This window comes from Carcharhinus amblyrhynchos, chromosome 29 (assembly GCF_965287045.1).
Source record: "Carcharhinus amblyrhynchos chromosome 29, sCarAmb.v2.hapA, whole genome shotgun sequence".
Taxonomy (NCBI): domain Eukaryota; kingdom Metazoa; phylum Chordata; class Chondrichthyes; order Carcharhiniformes; family Carcharhinidae; genus Carcharhinus; species Carcharhinus amblyrhynchos.
The window spans coordinates 21,999,728-22,017,145 of record NC_137352.1 but is presented as its reverse complement, the minus strand read 5'-3'; the positions used below and the strand labels follow the sequence as shown (position 1 = coordinate 22,017,145).

The following is a 17,418-nucleotide window of genomic DNA, read 5'->3' as shown; positions in this document are numbered from 1 at the left end:
TGGTCACAAAGCACAGAAAGGTGAATGAAAGTTTGCATATATGGGTTTCAGCAGGGTGAACGCCCCAGCTTGATTGAGTCATGATTACAACATGAGAGGTAGAAGTCCAATCGATGCCCATAGGTAAAAAAAAAAATCAGTCACTGCAGGCTGCAGTAACACACCATGATGTACTTGCTTACAACGCAACAACCCCAAGAACTGAGTGTGATTGTCTTCTGTCCTGTACTTGGAATGTAAAAAGCAAAATAGTGAAAAAAATAAAGCTATACCACAAAATTAGAACTCAACCTAATTTTTTGGCCAAAACTCCCTTAACGTGCAGAAAATTCTTTGTAAAGGTAATGTCTGTTGTGAGGTATTCCATAGGAAAATAATTTTACTTAAAACTCCATGCTTGCATTGATGAAACAGTAAAGATTGGGGTGGCACGGTGGCACAGTGGTTAACAATGCTGCCTCATAGCGCCAGGGATCAAAATTTAATTTTGGCATTGGGTGGCTGTGTAGAGTTTCCAATATTTTCCAGATGATATTTCTGTTGCAGCCAAGTTGGAAGCACTGTGTCTGCATGGTTTCCTCTGGGTGCTCTAGTTTCTTCCCACAGTCCAAAGATGTGCGGGTTAGATGGGTTGGCCATGTTAAATCGCTCCTTAGTGTCGGGGATTGGCTAGGGTAAATGCATGGGGTTGTGTATATGGGACCTGGGTGGGATTATGGTAGGTATAGGCTCAATGGGCCAAATGGCCTCCTTTTGCACTGTAGGATTCTATGATTCTAATCTGAGGATCACCACGCCTCAGGTGAGGGGCAAGGTTGGAAATGCGGGCCTTTGTGAATAATCTCAGCCAGGGCGGAATTATACCTGTGCTTTTGACATTACTTTGCATCATTAGCCAGCTGTGCAGCCAACTCAGCTAAACCGATCTATCAAATGTGATCTATCCCAATAGTTTTACATCATTAATTTATGTTTCAGTAATGTGAATTCAATAATTCTATTGTTTCTTATTAATGCTGAACAAAATTCAGTTAGGAAATGAGTTTACGCAATCTTCTCTGAAGTACTAACACAGCCCTACTTATGGGTTGCATAAAAATAATCACCACTCCTCTAATACAGTCCATCAGGTCATTAATAACTCATGTAATTGGACCCTGACTCTAAACAATTTACATATATTCCTGACTAAAACGAATAATTCTAAGTTGACATGTTAATTCAAGATTTTATACTGAACCAAACATAGTAATCATAGTCCCCTACTAAATAAATTTTATTTGGCAAAAACTTACTCAAATGATTTTATAACATCTTACAATATTTTATTATGTAACAATACTGTTCATCTTACTATTCCCCAGATATTTTATAAGTTTGCCTATTGGAACATTCAATTTGTCAGCAGATACAAATCATAATTCCTTGTCTTTGCTAGGTGCACATTGTCTTCTTAAAACCAGAGAAGAATAGTAACTGTATTAGTTCAGGATGACATACCAGTGTTTCCCATCTGAAGATGTTGCTATAGAAGCAGATCCAATTTTCCGAGAGGTAGAGTCGCCCTTGCAGGAGGATGTCCCTTTGCAGGGCACATGAGTAATCTGTCACATCACAACAGAAATAAAATTATAATTATTGATATGCACAAATCTGTCCACCAGAACCCAAGTGCCACCCAATGCATATTCACCAACATCTAAAGCAACATGCATTCTTTGGATCAACAGCATACCAATGTCAGCACCAGCACTGAATCTATATGGCAAACCAAGGCAGATAGGCAATTGAAGCGAGTGAACCTACAGTCAAAACTGAGGTGAAATAACTTAATATAAAAATTGATTTGGCCACCCACAAAGAGTCAAAAATCCGGCTTCCAGAAACTGTTCCATGTTTTAGAAGCTGAAGGATTTTTTTTTACCCTATATTCATTTTAGTCTATTATTGAGGTGGCCGCTGCACCAATAGGAGATTTAATTAACTTGTATAAAATAACGAGGAACCCAGTTAGAGTAAAAACAAAAGCCATTGTTTCCTTAGAAGGGGGGTCAATAAGGGGTGTAGATTTCGGATAATTGGTGGAAGGATTAGAAGAGAGCTGAGGAACAACTTTTTTCTCTCTGAAATTGATTAGGGTCTGGAACTCACAACCTGAAAAGGATGGTAGAGGCAGAAACCTTGCTATATTTTGAAAATAAATATTTAATATTCATTTGAGATACCATGACCTACAGGATATGTGGACCTACAGCTGGAAAGCGGAATCAGACTAGATAACCTTTTTGGTTGACATGAAGAGTAGGTACTCAATGGTTTCAATGTTTTGCAGTAAATTTTATTATAGTTCTACACCATGTCTTGTTCCCAGGTTTATGAAACTCATGGCAAATCAAGCCCATTTTGAAAAATATATTAACTTCCAAAGTATTGAAAGTACACCAACTGCAGTATATCCATCTGATACAAAAGCTACTGAAAGTGCTAATAAGAACATAAGAAATAGGAGCAGGAGTAGGCCATCTAGTCCTTCAAGCCTGCCCTGCCATTCAATAAGATCATGGCTAATCTGAAGTGGATCAATTCCACTTTCCAGCTTTTTCCCTATAACCCTTAATTCCCGGGTCTATCAGAAATCTATCTACCCGTGACTTAAATATATTCAACAAGGTATCTTCACCACATCAATGGGCAGAGAATTCCAGAGATTCACCACCCTTTGGGTGAAGAAGTTCCTCCTCCATTCTAAACTGCACACCCCCCCCCAACTTATTTTGAGGCTGTGCCCTCTAGTTCTGATTTCCTTTCTAAGCGGGAAGAATCTCTCTACCTCTACCCTATCTAACCCCTTCATTATCTTGTAAGTCTCTATAAGATTCCCCCTCAGCCTCCTAAACTCTAACGAGTACAGGCCCAGTCTATTCAATCTCTCCTCATAAGCTAACCCCCTCATCTCTGGTATCAGCCTGGTGAACCTTCTCTGTACTCCCTCTAAGGCCAATATATCCTTTCACAAATAAGGGGACCAAAACTGCACACAGTACTCCAGTTGTGGCCTTACCAGTGCCTTGTACAGTTGCAGCAAGACCTCCCTGCTTTTATATTCTAACCCCCTCGCGATAAAGGCCAATAAGCAGCAAATGGCTCTTTCACTAAGGCAGTCACAGCAATTTTAGCTCCACCCTAACACTAAAGTTGAGGATTGCACATCAGATATGGGAATTCAAGCCGAATCCCAATGGAGAGAGGTGAAACTCGTGCCTCCACTGATCTCAACTTACTTTGACCTACTGCTAATTTAGATTCTGATTCTGGTTTCAGGCCATATTTATACAAGAAAAGCAATATTGGAGTAGGAGTATAGCACCTTTCACTCTCGAGTGAATTTCATATTAATCTCCTTATAAAATGGTTTCAACTGAATCTCAGCACGTGCAAAAATTTGCCACTAGGACTTCAAATATATTCATTTTTTCTTCTAAATTACAGCAACTATATAAACTAAAATCCAAATGGTAAGCTGTGCTGGAAGTAGTACAGTATCATTGGAGATCATATCCTTGTTTTTTCCTCTGAACAGGAAACCCAGTCTACCAATAAATCATTCCTTTTCCATCATCTAAATGAAACTTATTTAGTATGGAACTATTTATCTAATGATAAATGTTTAGTCTTTTCATGCAGCCAGTCTCGTTTGAAGCACGCTTATATTACAACACCAGCAGATGCTTGTTCTTTACCAACAATGAGTCGCTCTGTGTCTGGCAGCTGCTTAAAGAGCTTTCTGAAATCTTCATTTCGCTGTTTGTAGGTTGGACTCAAAACCTGAAATACAAAAAAGCAGATTAAGAATTTTGATTCAAACTAATTGCTAAATTCTAGAAAGAAACCTTGTGATCATTTTACAAGTTTTTCTTTTCTGAAATTCGCATGGAATCCCTCGGCATCTAGAAATACAAGGTGGGGTTCAGTTTAAAATAATCGGCCGAGCAGGAATTTTTTTTTTATTCATTCAAGGACGTGGCTTCTCTGGCAAGGCTAGAATTTGTTGTCCATCTATAATTGCCCTTGAGATAATAGCGGGGTGAGTCACCTTCTTGCACTGCTTTAGTTCATGTGGTCAAGACCCACACACAACGTTGTTCAGAAGGCCCAACAATGAGGAAGGAATGGCGACATGTGTAACTTGGAGGGAACTTGGAGGTAGTGGTCGCATACCTGCAACCATTGCCATTCTATGTGGTAAAGGTTGTGAGTTAGAGAGATGTTGGTGAGCTGCTGCAGTGCATTTTGTAGATGATTCACATTGCATCCACAATATGCAGGTAATGGACGAAGTGAATATTTAAGGTGGTGATGGGATGGTAAATAAATAAGCTGCTTTGTCCTGGATGGTCGTGAGCTTTGAGTCTCTTTGAAGCTGCATTTATCCTGGCCAAGTCTTCCATCACATTCCTGGTTTATGTCTATGCGGATGATGGAAATACTTGGAGCACTTAGGTAGTGAGTCACTTGGTGCAAAATACGCAGCCTCTGATGTGCTCTTGCAGTCATAGTATTTAGTGCCTGGTTAATTTCAGGTCAATTATCCCCAGGATGTGGATGAGAATGGATTTGACAATGGTAAAGCTGCTGAGTCTCTTGGAAATGATCCTTGTCTAGCATTTGCTTTACATGCTGCCCAATGTTATCCTTTAGTGATTTCAATGGAGACTGAAGTGGGGTTGGGTGTAAAACTATTGTGGCATGCAATCCTGTCAGTTTCCTGATGATTGAGTTAAAAAGTGCTCCCAATGCAGTTTCTCTGGAACGAGAATATTGAAGCCTTATGTCTTTGTAATCCACAGGCATGAATACCATGAAGCCTCTGGTCACATATCATAAATCTACATTTCTTTTGCTTCTTTGCACTTGTATTTCAAGTTGTTGTTGCTAACACATGTTGGTGTTGAGCTTTATCTACAAATGAAGCAAAAGTGTTTAAAATCTCAAGTGTCCTCAAAACAGAATAAACCAGCAAATAAGAATTATATAAATAGGACAGAGTTACCAGAGTTCAGACTACATGTGGCCCATAGTCTGGTTCGCCTTGCTCTAGAATGTAGTTTGGACACTTGCAGGGGCAGTGTTAGATATTTCTCATTACTTACAAGCATATACAAACATGTTAGCTAGTGTTATTGGAAAGATGGTAAAACAAAACGTAAAAATGTCACATTGTCACAAATACCACAAATATTTAGTTGCAGCGTGCACAATAAGCACAAGAGACTTACTCAAAAGTCCATGTTTCTAAATTACTTGCTGAGCTTTCCATTCTTCAGTTTACATACAAATCTTAGCAGATATTTTAAGACATGATTTGTGATATGTCTTGACACAACATCCAAAATGCAAAAATATTCAAAATATAAACACACAGAAACATACTACCAGCTTAAGCAACACTGACATTGTCGAGAATGAATTGCAAAGCATCTCAAACATGATTCAAATCTTCCATCTATTTTATATTTTTTAATCCATTTTTGTGTTCCACAATATATGATAATTCTGTTACTATCACTTCAGTCTAAGACAATCGGCGTGGTAATGAAGGGTGATAAGGGAAACAGCTCCCAGTTCCTCCTCGTTCCAAAAACTTGCGTCAGAAAGTTGATATACATCAAGCAAAGCTTGTTCCCCCAGCTTCTGTTACGACTAATACAGACACAAGCAATGTAAACTAGGCTATTTTAACCTAAGCAGTTCATGGCTGGAGCACCATCAGACTGTCAGACTACAAGTATTGTCTCACAAGTGGTGCATTTGGTTTATACAAGAGTTGACACATCAGAATATGGGGATAACTACTGTATGCTGACATTATGAACTTCCTATGATACCAAGCTGATACGCCAGCTAGGGTATCAAAAAACCTGAAGGTTCTGATTTATGCTAGGGCTCAGTACTACAGCAACTAGATCTCCTGAAATGACGTGTGCCTGGTCACTGCACATGACTCTTGGTTAAGACTAACAGCAGACTGATCGTGGACAACATCACAGCATAACCAATCTTATCCTCAGCTGCCACCTACAAACATCTATTTTCCATTACAGGTTACTGGATGGTGATCAGGGGCAGCAAAATTACTTAATTTTTCCTCCTCAACAGAGATGTATTATTGCCAATTGCAGCACCTTAATTATTCACCTAAGATCAACTACTTTTCCATAGACCAGAGGGCAAACGTGGGAGACCCTTAGCTTTCTGATCATCAAACACTAAAAATGATATTCAGATTGTCATTAATAGTCAGTTAGCTTAATAATATTGAGAAAAGTATAATGTGAGCCTAAAGGATACTTTCTCCTGAACAACTCAGCAAGACAAGTCAAGATTAAAATGTCATCATTTTGTGGCAGTTGTTTACTTTTGTTTTTGAAGTATAAATGTTTATACTTAACTTGCAGTGTTGTAATAAATAATTGCAAGCAGCTTCACCAACAGTGCCACAACTACTGCAGAAAAACAACATACCTTAAAGTACCTTTCTCTTCTGTTTGCAGGGCAGGTTTAAAGTCTTGGAAGTACATGGTACAAGTGCCTCATAAACTTGAAAAGACTTGCTTTCGCTTCTATTAAATCTTATTGCACTCAGAACACAACATGGCTAATGTACAGACTACTTCAATTAAAAACAAGTCAGGTTAAAAACTCCTCCATAGCATTTTTCCTGTTAAAAGTAATTGATTATATGGTCAGAAGCAATAATCAAAAAGGGTTCAGAATCTAATAATCTAATTACAGGCTGGTTAGCACAGTTGGCTGGAAGACTAACATGTGGTTCAGAATAATGCCAGCAGCATGAGCTTGATTTCTGATCCAGCTGAGGCAGTCTTGAGACTTATCTCCTTGACGTGCCGCCAGAGACTTGTAGGCAAACCAATACTGAGAAAAATGGTCAAGAAAATAGCTCAGGGTGAAGCACCAGCAGACAATGAAGTAAAGACATGCCTTCGGGCAGAGCATCCATACCATGCTGTACGTAGTCATTTGCAATCTAATGTAGGAATTTGTTTTATTTGAAGCTTGAAGAGCAGGAGTTACAAACACAGTTTAGATGATTTCATACAAGTCCATGTCACAAACACATAGTTCTGATATTACAGCTTTTTGTTAAAAGCTAATCTTCCTTTTAAATGGACAAGTCGTCTTAAGGACAGATGCCAAAGGTCACCTGACCTTTTTCTACTGCGATGTGGTCAATCTTTATAAGGTTCCAAGTAGACTGCAGGTAAACATGTCCAGACACAAGACGACATTTGAAATTCAATTCCCATTTCCACAACAGTAAACCAAAACTCACTGTGGCTTCTCTGGAAGTGTGAATATTGTTTTCTTACCTCCTTGGGAGAATGGGAGTCAATTCAAGTTAAGGACTAAGATATTTAAAAGGTTGATTTCCTTGGCTAATAAGACAATGTGCCCGTTATCTAATGCAGAAACATGATCGACAGTTTGAGATAACAGCCATTTCAAACTTTGGAACTGTATAATGTCTGAGTGAGAATAGTCATGTTGTGTACAGGCTCCCAGGAAGAACTCTGAGAAACAACATTAGAGAGAGTTCTTGGTCAAGGAAGGACAAAGAGGAAGGTATTAAGAAATCAACTACTGTTCCAGCTCAAGAGTCCAGGCAATCTGCAAGTAATCTACATCTCTGAGTACTTATGGAAGTGGCCCTAGAAATACTAGATTCAGTGGTAGTCATCTTCCCAGATTCTATATACTTGGAACAGTTTCTATTGATTAGAGGGTACCTAATGTAACCCCACTATTTAAAAAGGGAGAGAAAATGAGTAATTAAGACCAGTCAGCCTGACATCAGGAGTGGGAACCAAATCCACTACTAAGCAAGTAGGAGTTAAGACCCCCAAGTTAGAAAAAGAAACAGCTGGCTGAAAATTCTGAATTCAGTCGAGAGTCAGAACAGGCAGCAGAAACTGATTCAGAACCAAACTGTGTTACTTTAGCCAAAACAGAGCTGGAGAAGCTGAAAAATGAGATAGAGTTAAAGCCCAGGCAGAAAGGAAGGAAAGACAAGCACAAAAAGGAAGTGAAAAACATAATCTCCAGCCATAGAAGTTGGAATTAGAGCTACAAGTACAGAGTGATAAAGACCAAATGCACCTTGAAGCTGCATGCACCTTGATAATGATAGCCCAAATCCCTAGAACTCTAAAACAGGCCTCAAGGCTTTACAACTCTAAATTTATTCCCAAATCAAAGAGGGCATTGACCGGCAACAGTTTACCTCAAAGTGTGGACTCTGATGATCCAGGGTCAGTTAACAGGAAAAGTCCAAGAGATCTCCACACTGGCCTCTGAGGTGATTGCTGGTCATAAACATATCATCAGAAATTCTGAAAGTTTTTTTTATTTATTCGTGGGACATGGGCATCATTGGCTGGCCAGCATTTATTGCCGATCCCTAGTTGCCTAAGGGCAGTTGAGAATCAACTACATCGCTGTGGCTCTGCAGTCACATGTGGGCCAGACTGGGATGGCAGATTTCCTTCCCTAAAGGACATTAGTGAACCAGTTGGATTTTTCCAATAATCGACAATGCTTTCATGGTTATCAGTAGACTCTTAATTCCAAATTTTTTTCATTAAATTCAAATTCCACTATCTGTCGTGGTGGAATTTGAACCTCCGGGTCACTAGAACATGAGCTGAGTTTCTGGATTAATAGTCTAGTGATAATATCACTAGGACATTGGCTCCCCTTCTGAAATATGGAATGCTTTTTATATGGCCATGATCCCTGACTGGTTTCTAATCATTTGAAACCAGACAGTGTGTTACACGTTTGAATACACTCCCAGCCATTTTCTTTCCACTGATTTCCTTCTGTACCCCTCCATTTGTGAAATTCCCGATGCAAATTTTTAAATTTTCCTCTGCTATTGAACGTCAACAACATAGAATATTACAGCACAAAAGGCTGCCATTGGGTCCATTGTGAGATCCTTGTGAGATCCTCATTATCACTTGATAATAAATAATTTTCTATTCTGGTATCATGTAATAGCAGCAGGCCCAGTTTACATGCAGAGTAAGGATCTCTTTATACTGGTGTAATCATATACATTGTATCAAATTTCAGAAGCATTCCCACATTTGCAAATTTGCAGCACTTTGACATCTGGGCCCTGTAGTCATTTGGTTGAGACTCACCAAATTGATTTTGCATTGGGTCTTTGCAGGAGGCGGCTTTCATTTATCATTCTGGGTTAGATTTAAAAGCAGTCCCTTGACAGAAAGAACTAAGGCACTAACCAGTTTCATTGTACATCAAGTGTAAGTTGGTGACACAACATCAAGACAGTAACAGTATCCATTGATAAGAAGATAGCAGTTTATTGGAAAACACTGACATTTTGTTGGGTTATTCTATTCTTATGTAAACCTCCACAACCATAAGGAGCATGGAGCGATGCCAAGGCTGAAACTTAATTAAGTTTTGATACATAAGTAAAAGGTTGCTGAAATAATTTATTTTTTCATCAAAAATTAAATCTTTGGAAGTCTTCTCTTGGACTTGTCATTGTTATACTGCATGCTGGATATTTATGTCTCTCAGCAGGATCATGACTGTAATCAGATATTGTGTCAGGCAGCCATGTGAGTTAAGAACTTGTGTGAAATTCATCCTGACACCATTTTATTTAAAAATAAATGTATTGTGCTCCTTCCTCTGGTAGATAAAATTAAGTGTCTACTTGTCACCTGAAAAAGGTTAAAAAAGTTGAGATAATCTTTTGAGATTCTATTGCTTTAGCCTGTTACAAGCTTTTGGGAATTCGACAGCTGAAAGCAGGAATTCACATGATTAATGCTGTCCGTGCTATTATTACTACAGGCACTGGATAGGACTGTGGAGTCTATCAATGGTCTTTCTTCTTTGGTCTCAGCTAAGCCTCAACCTAACCCACAATAATCCAAGTCTCAGATTGTTGGTTATAAGGGGTCCACCCAAAATAAGCCCACAATACAAAAGTACCTATAATCAGCACAAGATCAAAATCTCATCTACATGGATAGTTAAATGTAATAGAAATGTCAGGGTGATGCAGTAGTGGGTGCTTTAGTGAGACTAAGGCTAAAACATGCCATTTGAGTGCGAGAGAGAAAATTCTCCATTCTGTTCTTTAGCTTGAAGTGTACAAATGAAACTCAGTAACTGCTTCTGTAGTTTCAGGCATTGCACATTCAACATGTACTTTAAATGATCATTTCTGTAGATTATCTCTGCAGGTTAATGTAACTGAAAAACAAATACTGTAAACACTGGTGTATATTACATAGTGTCAGGTATATCCCTTGATGCTCCAACTAGAAGCATGTAACTTATATCAAAAGGACAAAAATGAAACAAGAGAGAAAGTTATACATCAGACACATAAACCAGATATAAAGTCTGTTCAATGAAAGTTTTTCATTAATTATAAGATGTGAAATTCTAGTCAGGAGTCAATTCAAATTAGAGCAATTGACTTAAGGGAAAATTCTACCTGAGCTCAAGGAGAATCAAGTTAGAATGGAGGTATGGATTGTATGAATAGCCCAGCAGAATAGCAAATAGGACACTTGCATTGCAAACCTATGGTTACAGATTGGAGTTCCAGTACCTACTGCCAGTCCAATCTGCCAGCCACATGTGCAATGGTTGTTTGTTCTCAACAGGGCCACAAGGTGGGACGGTGGAAAAACATCGTCCAACTCACCCCGCAGCAAGCACAACTCCTATCAACTGAACATGGAGAATCATCAGAAGAAGTCGTCAAAGAGAAGCCTGTGTTCCCGTCCGCCTCGCCCTCCAGGATTGAGGAGGATGTTTTGGGGTGAGTGGCCTTGGGGTGGGGGAGGGAAGGGAAGAAAAATGGAGGGCAAAAAATACATTTGAATTGAATTATTACAAATGACTGATATAAACAACAAGACTGCAGAAGATAAAATGTTGAAGACCAACATAAACAGGGAGATTTACCGTCAAAGCCAGTTTAAAAACAATGCTTGTTTTTTTCAGTCAATGTCTGTAATATTTATTCTGTAGAAGGATCAGTTTGGTCTGAAACATTAACTTTGTGTCTCTCCACAGATGCTCTCAGACCTGAGTTTATTCAGCATTTTCTGTTTTTAGTTCGTATTTCCAACATCTCCAGTATTCTGCCTTTAGCTGTAATATGTTTTTGCTCAAAAACGGACTCTTGGTGATACCTGAGTTTTCGGTCCAAGAGCGAAGGGAGCTTAGGGTGGGTTAACACAGACTGAGTTAACCAGAGTTACTTTCACTAACTTGTTATTTCAAACAATTCAGCCCCTTCACACATCTGGACCCTGAAACTCCTCACAGCCAATCGTTTCAGTGAGATCATTAGTACCAACTGTTCAACCAAAAGTGCAAGAGAAATTGACAGAAAAAAAATACTGAAGTGAAAAGAGGTTTGAACATCCTTACTTAAAATGCTCAACTGTTCCATCTTCATTTAATAGATATCCATAAAAATTATCCATGGTTTTAAAAATGAAAGATAACTCTACCTGGACAGAAATCTGACAGTTTGTCTCCTACTCCTAGGCCATTCCATAACATCAATAATAGATATGCTAAACAACTCCAATCACTGACAGATGTTCTAGAGCCACACCACTCCAGAATATCATTCAAGTATGGTATATTGTTTTAAATGTAGGTAAGAAATTAAGTCAAAGTCCTCAGACTTTCTACCTCCATTTGACATCAGTCCTAGTAAGGGCACAATTTTAAAAGACTATTAATGATGAGAACACATCATTTGCAGATCATGTCACATTGCAAGGCATATACTTCATCAATGAAGCATTCCCAGGCTTATAGGGTTGACAAAATTTAAAATAGGATGAAATAAAGCTGTTGAAATACGGAGAGTTTGCTGAATGCAAAGATCTTAAAGTGTGAGGTTTATGAGGCAGGAGCTGGTCTCAGGCATTTTGACAGCCTAGGTGACAAGGTTCTTAGGTGGCTCATAATGTGACAAACAGGATTGTGTGTTCTGTAGAGAGGGTACCAGGGTGGTTCATTATTAATAGGAAAAGACTTCAGAGCAATAATAATTGCATACGAACCAGTGGAAATGTCCTTCAACACCCCAGCAACTTGTAGGGTGTTATAAGGAGCCAGTGATGATACCTGGCAACAACAGATGATTGGCATGGTATCAAAAGTAGCAGTTTGTATATTTTCATACTGTGTTACAGTTTCCTCATATTTTTCATACATAATAGATACCAGGCAATCTCCCTTATATGGCAATGTATATTGCCTGTTAATATTTTACCTCACAGAACTTGGTGGAAGCTGGTACCTGGTACTATTTTATTAGGCTGTCATTACAAAAGTAAACAAAACTAGGAATGTAGTTTCAAGCCAGTTGAGCAATGCAGCTAAACATAATCCTTGAATTGCCAAATGGCAGTTCATAAATTAAACATTCTAAGAGCAACAATAAATTTAACTCCTCAAACCAAACTTATACCTGGTTGTCAGATGACTAGTCAAATGAAGAGAGGGCATCCTGCATTTTAATCAGATATTTGACTATGACAGCCACCATCTGCAATCCAAATTTCCCTGTCCAAATCAACAATCCAATGAAGGCAGACCCAAGGTTTGTGGTGGTCCAAATAAACTCCCTAGATGTAAGAAGTACCTCAAAATGTTGTCCAGATGTAAAATGAAAAGGACCAAAAACGCCTTCACAAAAATAAAAAATGAGACAAGGGGGTGGACTAAATCAAACGCCTTTCTGAATGTATTTGATGAAACATTGAAAAAAAAGTTAGAACCCAAGTTGATAATGGTGATCCAATACATGCCAGTTCCAAAATGTTAAAATGTACTGACTTTTTTTCAATCCTAGTCTCAAAACTAACTGGATAAGTTTCAAACCCAGACACTCAAGTTCCCAAGAATCCAGCCTCTGGTCCAGAACTGAAGAGAATACTCATGTAATCTTTAAACATTGATGAAAGTTTCCTCCCTCCCTTTATATGTTTATAGTTACAAATTTTTATCTTGTAAATCCTTTTTACAGGGAAACCACCAACACTGATTTATTGCAACTGCCTTTTGAACATCCCACACAGGTCTTGATTGCAAAATTTACAAATGATTACAATTGTCAACTTTCAGAAGCATTATCCATTTCTAAACATAATCTGTCCGGTGAATTGACTTATGACGTGATTTTGTAGAATCCCTCCTGCGTAGAAAGAATCCATCAGGCCCACTGAGTCTGCGCCGACTCGACTGCATCCCACCCAGGACCTCACCTCTGTCCTATCCCCATAACCCTGTGCATTTACCATGACTAATCCATCTAATCAACACATTTTTGACACTGAGGGGCAATTTATATGGTCAATTCACCTAACCTGCACATCTTTGGAGTATTGGTGGAAACCGGAACACCCGGAGGAAACTCACGGAGACACGGGGAGAACGTACAAACTCTACACAGTCACCCAAGACTGGAATTGAATCCAGGTCCTTAGTATTGTGCAGTAGCAGGGTTAACCACTCTTCTGTCCATTGTTTTCAAACAATAAAACTGTTTTATTGAAAACAATTCACAGTACTTCATAATCATGAAATTTAAATAGTGCTACTTTTAGTGTCTCTTGACTTGCATGAAGTGAGATGTTCCAAAATAGTTTGTGAAGTCTATGCAAGACTGCACTAAATATAATTGCTTGCTGTTCATACACACATGATTCCCAAAGGCATAAACACAACTTTTTCTTACTTAAAGTCAGAAATTGCAATTTGAATTCTGTACAAATAGTTTAGTTGCACCATAACTGTTAATTCCAACCAATCCAGACTGCTACATATACAAGAAATTAAACCAAAACACTCCCTTCGTTGAACCAAATCTCTCCTCCTAAGGATGAATGAAGCCAGCAAGATAGATGAGATTCACTCCAAAAGACCATCTATCATTGATTAATTTAGGCAGTAGTTGTTTTATACGTAACAACTACATTTAAAGTTGGCCTTGTTTGCAGACTGAGCTATTTCTTCATATCACATTAAAATATGCACTACTGATTTACTTGTAATCTGGGGTGACATTACAGAACAGCTTTGCACTGTTGGACGATGCATTAAACTGGGATCTTGACTGCCCCCTCAGATGGATATTCATGATTTTATTTCACTACATGAAGAAAAGCATGAGCTCTTCTGGTTTCCTTGCCAAAACTCAGGTCTCAACCAGCATCAGAAAAAACAAATTATTTGGTCATTGATCTCACTGCTGTTTATGGGACCTATACAAATTGGTTATGTTTCTCAACAGTCACTACATTTCCAAAGTATATTATGATGCCCCAAAGACACGAAAGGTGCTATATAAATAAAATTCTTTTCTAGTTGCCAAAAAATCAATATCTTCTTGATTTGATTTAAAACCATGAAAGCAACAGATTTAATGAAATTAGCAGGTTTTGACAGAAGAGACAAAATAGGATTGGAAACTACACTTCAAGTGACTGCATGTACTTTGCTTCCATTCACTTCCTTCACTCACTGTCTAGTCTATTATTAGGGAGAAATTGACCATTTGTCTATTCGTGGACAACAGTGTCCTTTGGGTGAAATCAGAAACGCGGCAAGTGGGAGGCTGTTCTGATGACCTTCCATTGTGCAGCACAACATATTCAAGCTCTAACACGCATGCATGGTGCTAAAGATTGACTGAAACTTTACGAGAGAACTCAAATACATTATAAGGGGTCACTGAATTCTACCTATTGCAAATAGAGTGAAAAGATGTTATGCAAGATAACACCACCTGGTTAAAACAAAGCAGTAAAGGAAATTCTTTAATCATTTGATTCAATTTTATGACTTTTTAATCTGGAAAAGGATTCCATTTTCCTCTTTGTGTAAATACACGGTACTTTGTGTAGTGAATCTTCTTCAATAAGGTACTTACTGATACAGGAGTCATATCCAAAAATCAGAAGATAATGATGTATAAAATTGGATGCATCACCTAGATACATTTACAGGACGTACTTGAAAAAGTTCCATGGGTAGCGCTTTCAGTGATGATCAGGGATCATACAATGAGAGGAGGAGGAAAGTCGTAAGTTGCAATTCAAGGTTTTATTCGAAGTCCTCTGTTTATATTATTTGTAAGTGAATTGGAGAAAAGGGACATCCAGTAATATTAAGTGCTTAATGTTACCAAGCCAGGAGACTAATAAGGGGAAGTTGTTAATATTGAGAAACATGCAAAAGATGAGCAACAGAAAGACCCACAACATATGCATCTAGGACGCTCTCAGATGCCAAACAGAGGTTCTCATAAATTGAGAAAGAGGGATTGGTGGTTATCTTTTGCATTTAAAAAATCATCAGTACGTTATGGAAGGCACTTTACAATTGTGACAGATCACAAACCTCTACCTGGACTATTCAAAGAGGATGAGGCTATTCCCTCTATTGCTTCCATCCAGAAACATCGTTGGGCTCTGCCACTTGCTGCTTACAAATTCCTTTTAGAGCATTACTCCTGGACCCGAATTGCCAATGCTTTGTAACCTTCCACTGCCTGAGAGTCCTGCTCCTCCACTGGATTAAAGAGGCCCTACTGATATCTGGAAATCAGATTAAGACCCGGACTCAGAGACCCAACTTTATCACAAGTGAAGCACATGATCTTGAATGGCAAACTCCAAGGATGATTCGCGGAAGATTTGAAGCCCTAACTGATTGAGAAGGATGGGCTCAGTGTGGAATAAACCTTTGGGGTCCTAAGTGATTGTCCATCATCCAGGATGGTGCCCAACAATATTTAAGGAATTATATAGTGGCCACTCTGGAATACTGAAAATGAAAATGCTGGCCTGGAGCTATGTCTGGTGGTCTGGCCTTAACTCAGAAATCAGTAAGACTGGGATCTATGCCAAGAGAATCAAAAGCTTCTTCCTTCAGCCTCTTTGCAGCCATGCAAATGGTCAGGCAGGCCATGAGTGAGAGTGCACATGGATCTTGCAGGATCTTTTAAGGCTCCATGTTTTTGAACCTGGTAGGTGCACACTCTAAAATTCTACTACTTTGCATGCTGCAATGGAGAAGCTAAGGGATTCTATAAAAGATTCTATGTTAAGACAGTACTTTTGTATACATGGCAATAGTCTGGTGTCCGACAATGGCACCGCCTTTATCAGTAGCAAATTCCAAAAATTCATGCTTTCTAATGGCATCAAACATGTTAAAATGGCATCTTACCACCCATCCTCAAATGGCCTGGCAGAATGGGCAGTGCAAACTTTTAAAACTGGCATGAAGAAATTGCCTCCGACACCTATAGGGACCAAATTGGCACAATTCTTATTCAATTGTAGAGCCATCCAACACACTATGACATGAATCAGTGCAGCAGAACTTTGGCTTCGTACGAGACTCAGTCTATTATTCCCAAATCTGGTGGAGAGGGTGGAATCTCGGCAAAAGAACCAGAAAGAAATTCCAACTCTGCAAGAGCACAGAAGGTATTTGAAATAAGTGATCTGTTCTACATGAGGAATGCTGGTGTGGTTCTGGCTGGGTTCCAGGGATCATAATAAAGAAATGGAGCCGGTGTCCTACGAAGTGAAGGTCCAAGACAAGGTCGTGAAAATCTAAGACAAGGTTGTGAAAAAAACACCTATACACCTGAGCAGGGAGTCTGGCTTAGAAAAGACTTTCCTACCAGCCATGGAGGTGGCCACCATCAGTTTAGGACAACAGTTCAAGGCTAACCCAGAACTTGCTCTTCCAGACGGCTAAGAAACAGACTCAGATGGAAGTTGAGGAAGCAGTTGCCCCGAGTGAAACAAACCCTGAAGAGGAACCTGACCAGTGACACTTTGGCGTTCCCTCTAAAAATCAAAGTCTCCAATTAGATTCACTCCTCCAGATCTGGTGTTGCCTCTGGCTATTTGTAAGCCAGTTGCCAAGCAGCAAAAATAACTCCTTCCCAGCAGAGTAGTGGGCAAGTGGACCTGGGGTGGTAGTGGTGAAGAGGGGATGGTGGGAAAGGACATGGGCGGGGGTAATAAATCTCCCCATGGCCTCATGGGTTGCAAGTTTCCCTATTAAGCGAGCGGGAGTACGCCCAGAGAAAGACAAGTGGTGGGACCTGCATTCTCAGTTAGGACTGTGAGTTATGTAGGTCCAGAGCACAAGCCTTGATTTGTTGTTAGCTGCAGACGTGACCTTTTATTTGAATAAAGCAGTGTTGTGCCGGAGAACTGGCCTTGGCGAGTTTAGTACATTGCTTGTTCCTCTTTCAGTTTTCATCCTAATGAAGGTCTAGAATCAAAGTTCTGGAGATTC

The 17,418-nt window shown here is 39.2% G+C and overlaps 1 protein-coding gene across 12 annotated transcripts in view; it reads right to left on the bottom strand.

Annotated features, from left to right (window-relative positions):
- gramd1ba (GRAM domain containing 1Ba) overlaps nt 1–17,418 on the bottom strand; it is a 689,080-nt gene that overhangs the window by 43,274 nt on the left and 628,388 nt on the right. For all 12 annotated transcript variants that reach the window (XM_080214716.1, XM_080214711.1, XM_080214713.1 and 9 more), the window contains 2 exons: nt 3,741–3,825; nt 1,501–1,604 (listed from right to left, as the gene is read on the bottom strand). In XM_080214716.1, coding sequence (XP_080070842.1) covers nt 1,501–1,604; nt 3,741–3,825 — 189 coding nt within the window. The remainder of the gene's footprint in view (nt 1–1,500; nt 1,605–3,740; nt 3,826–17,418) is intronic.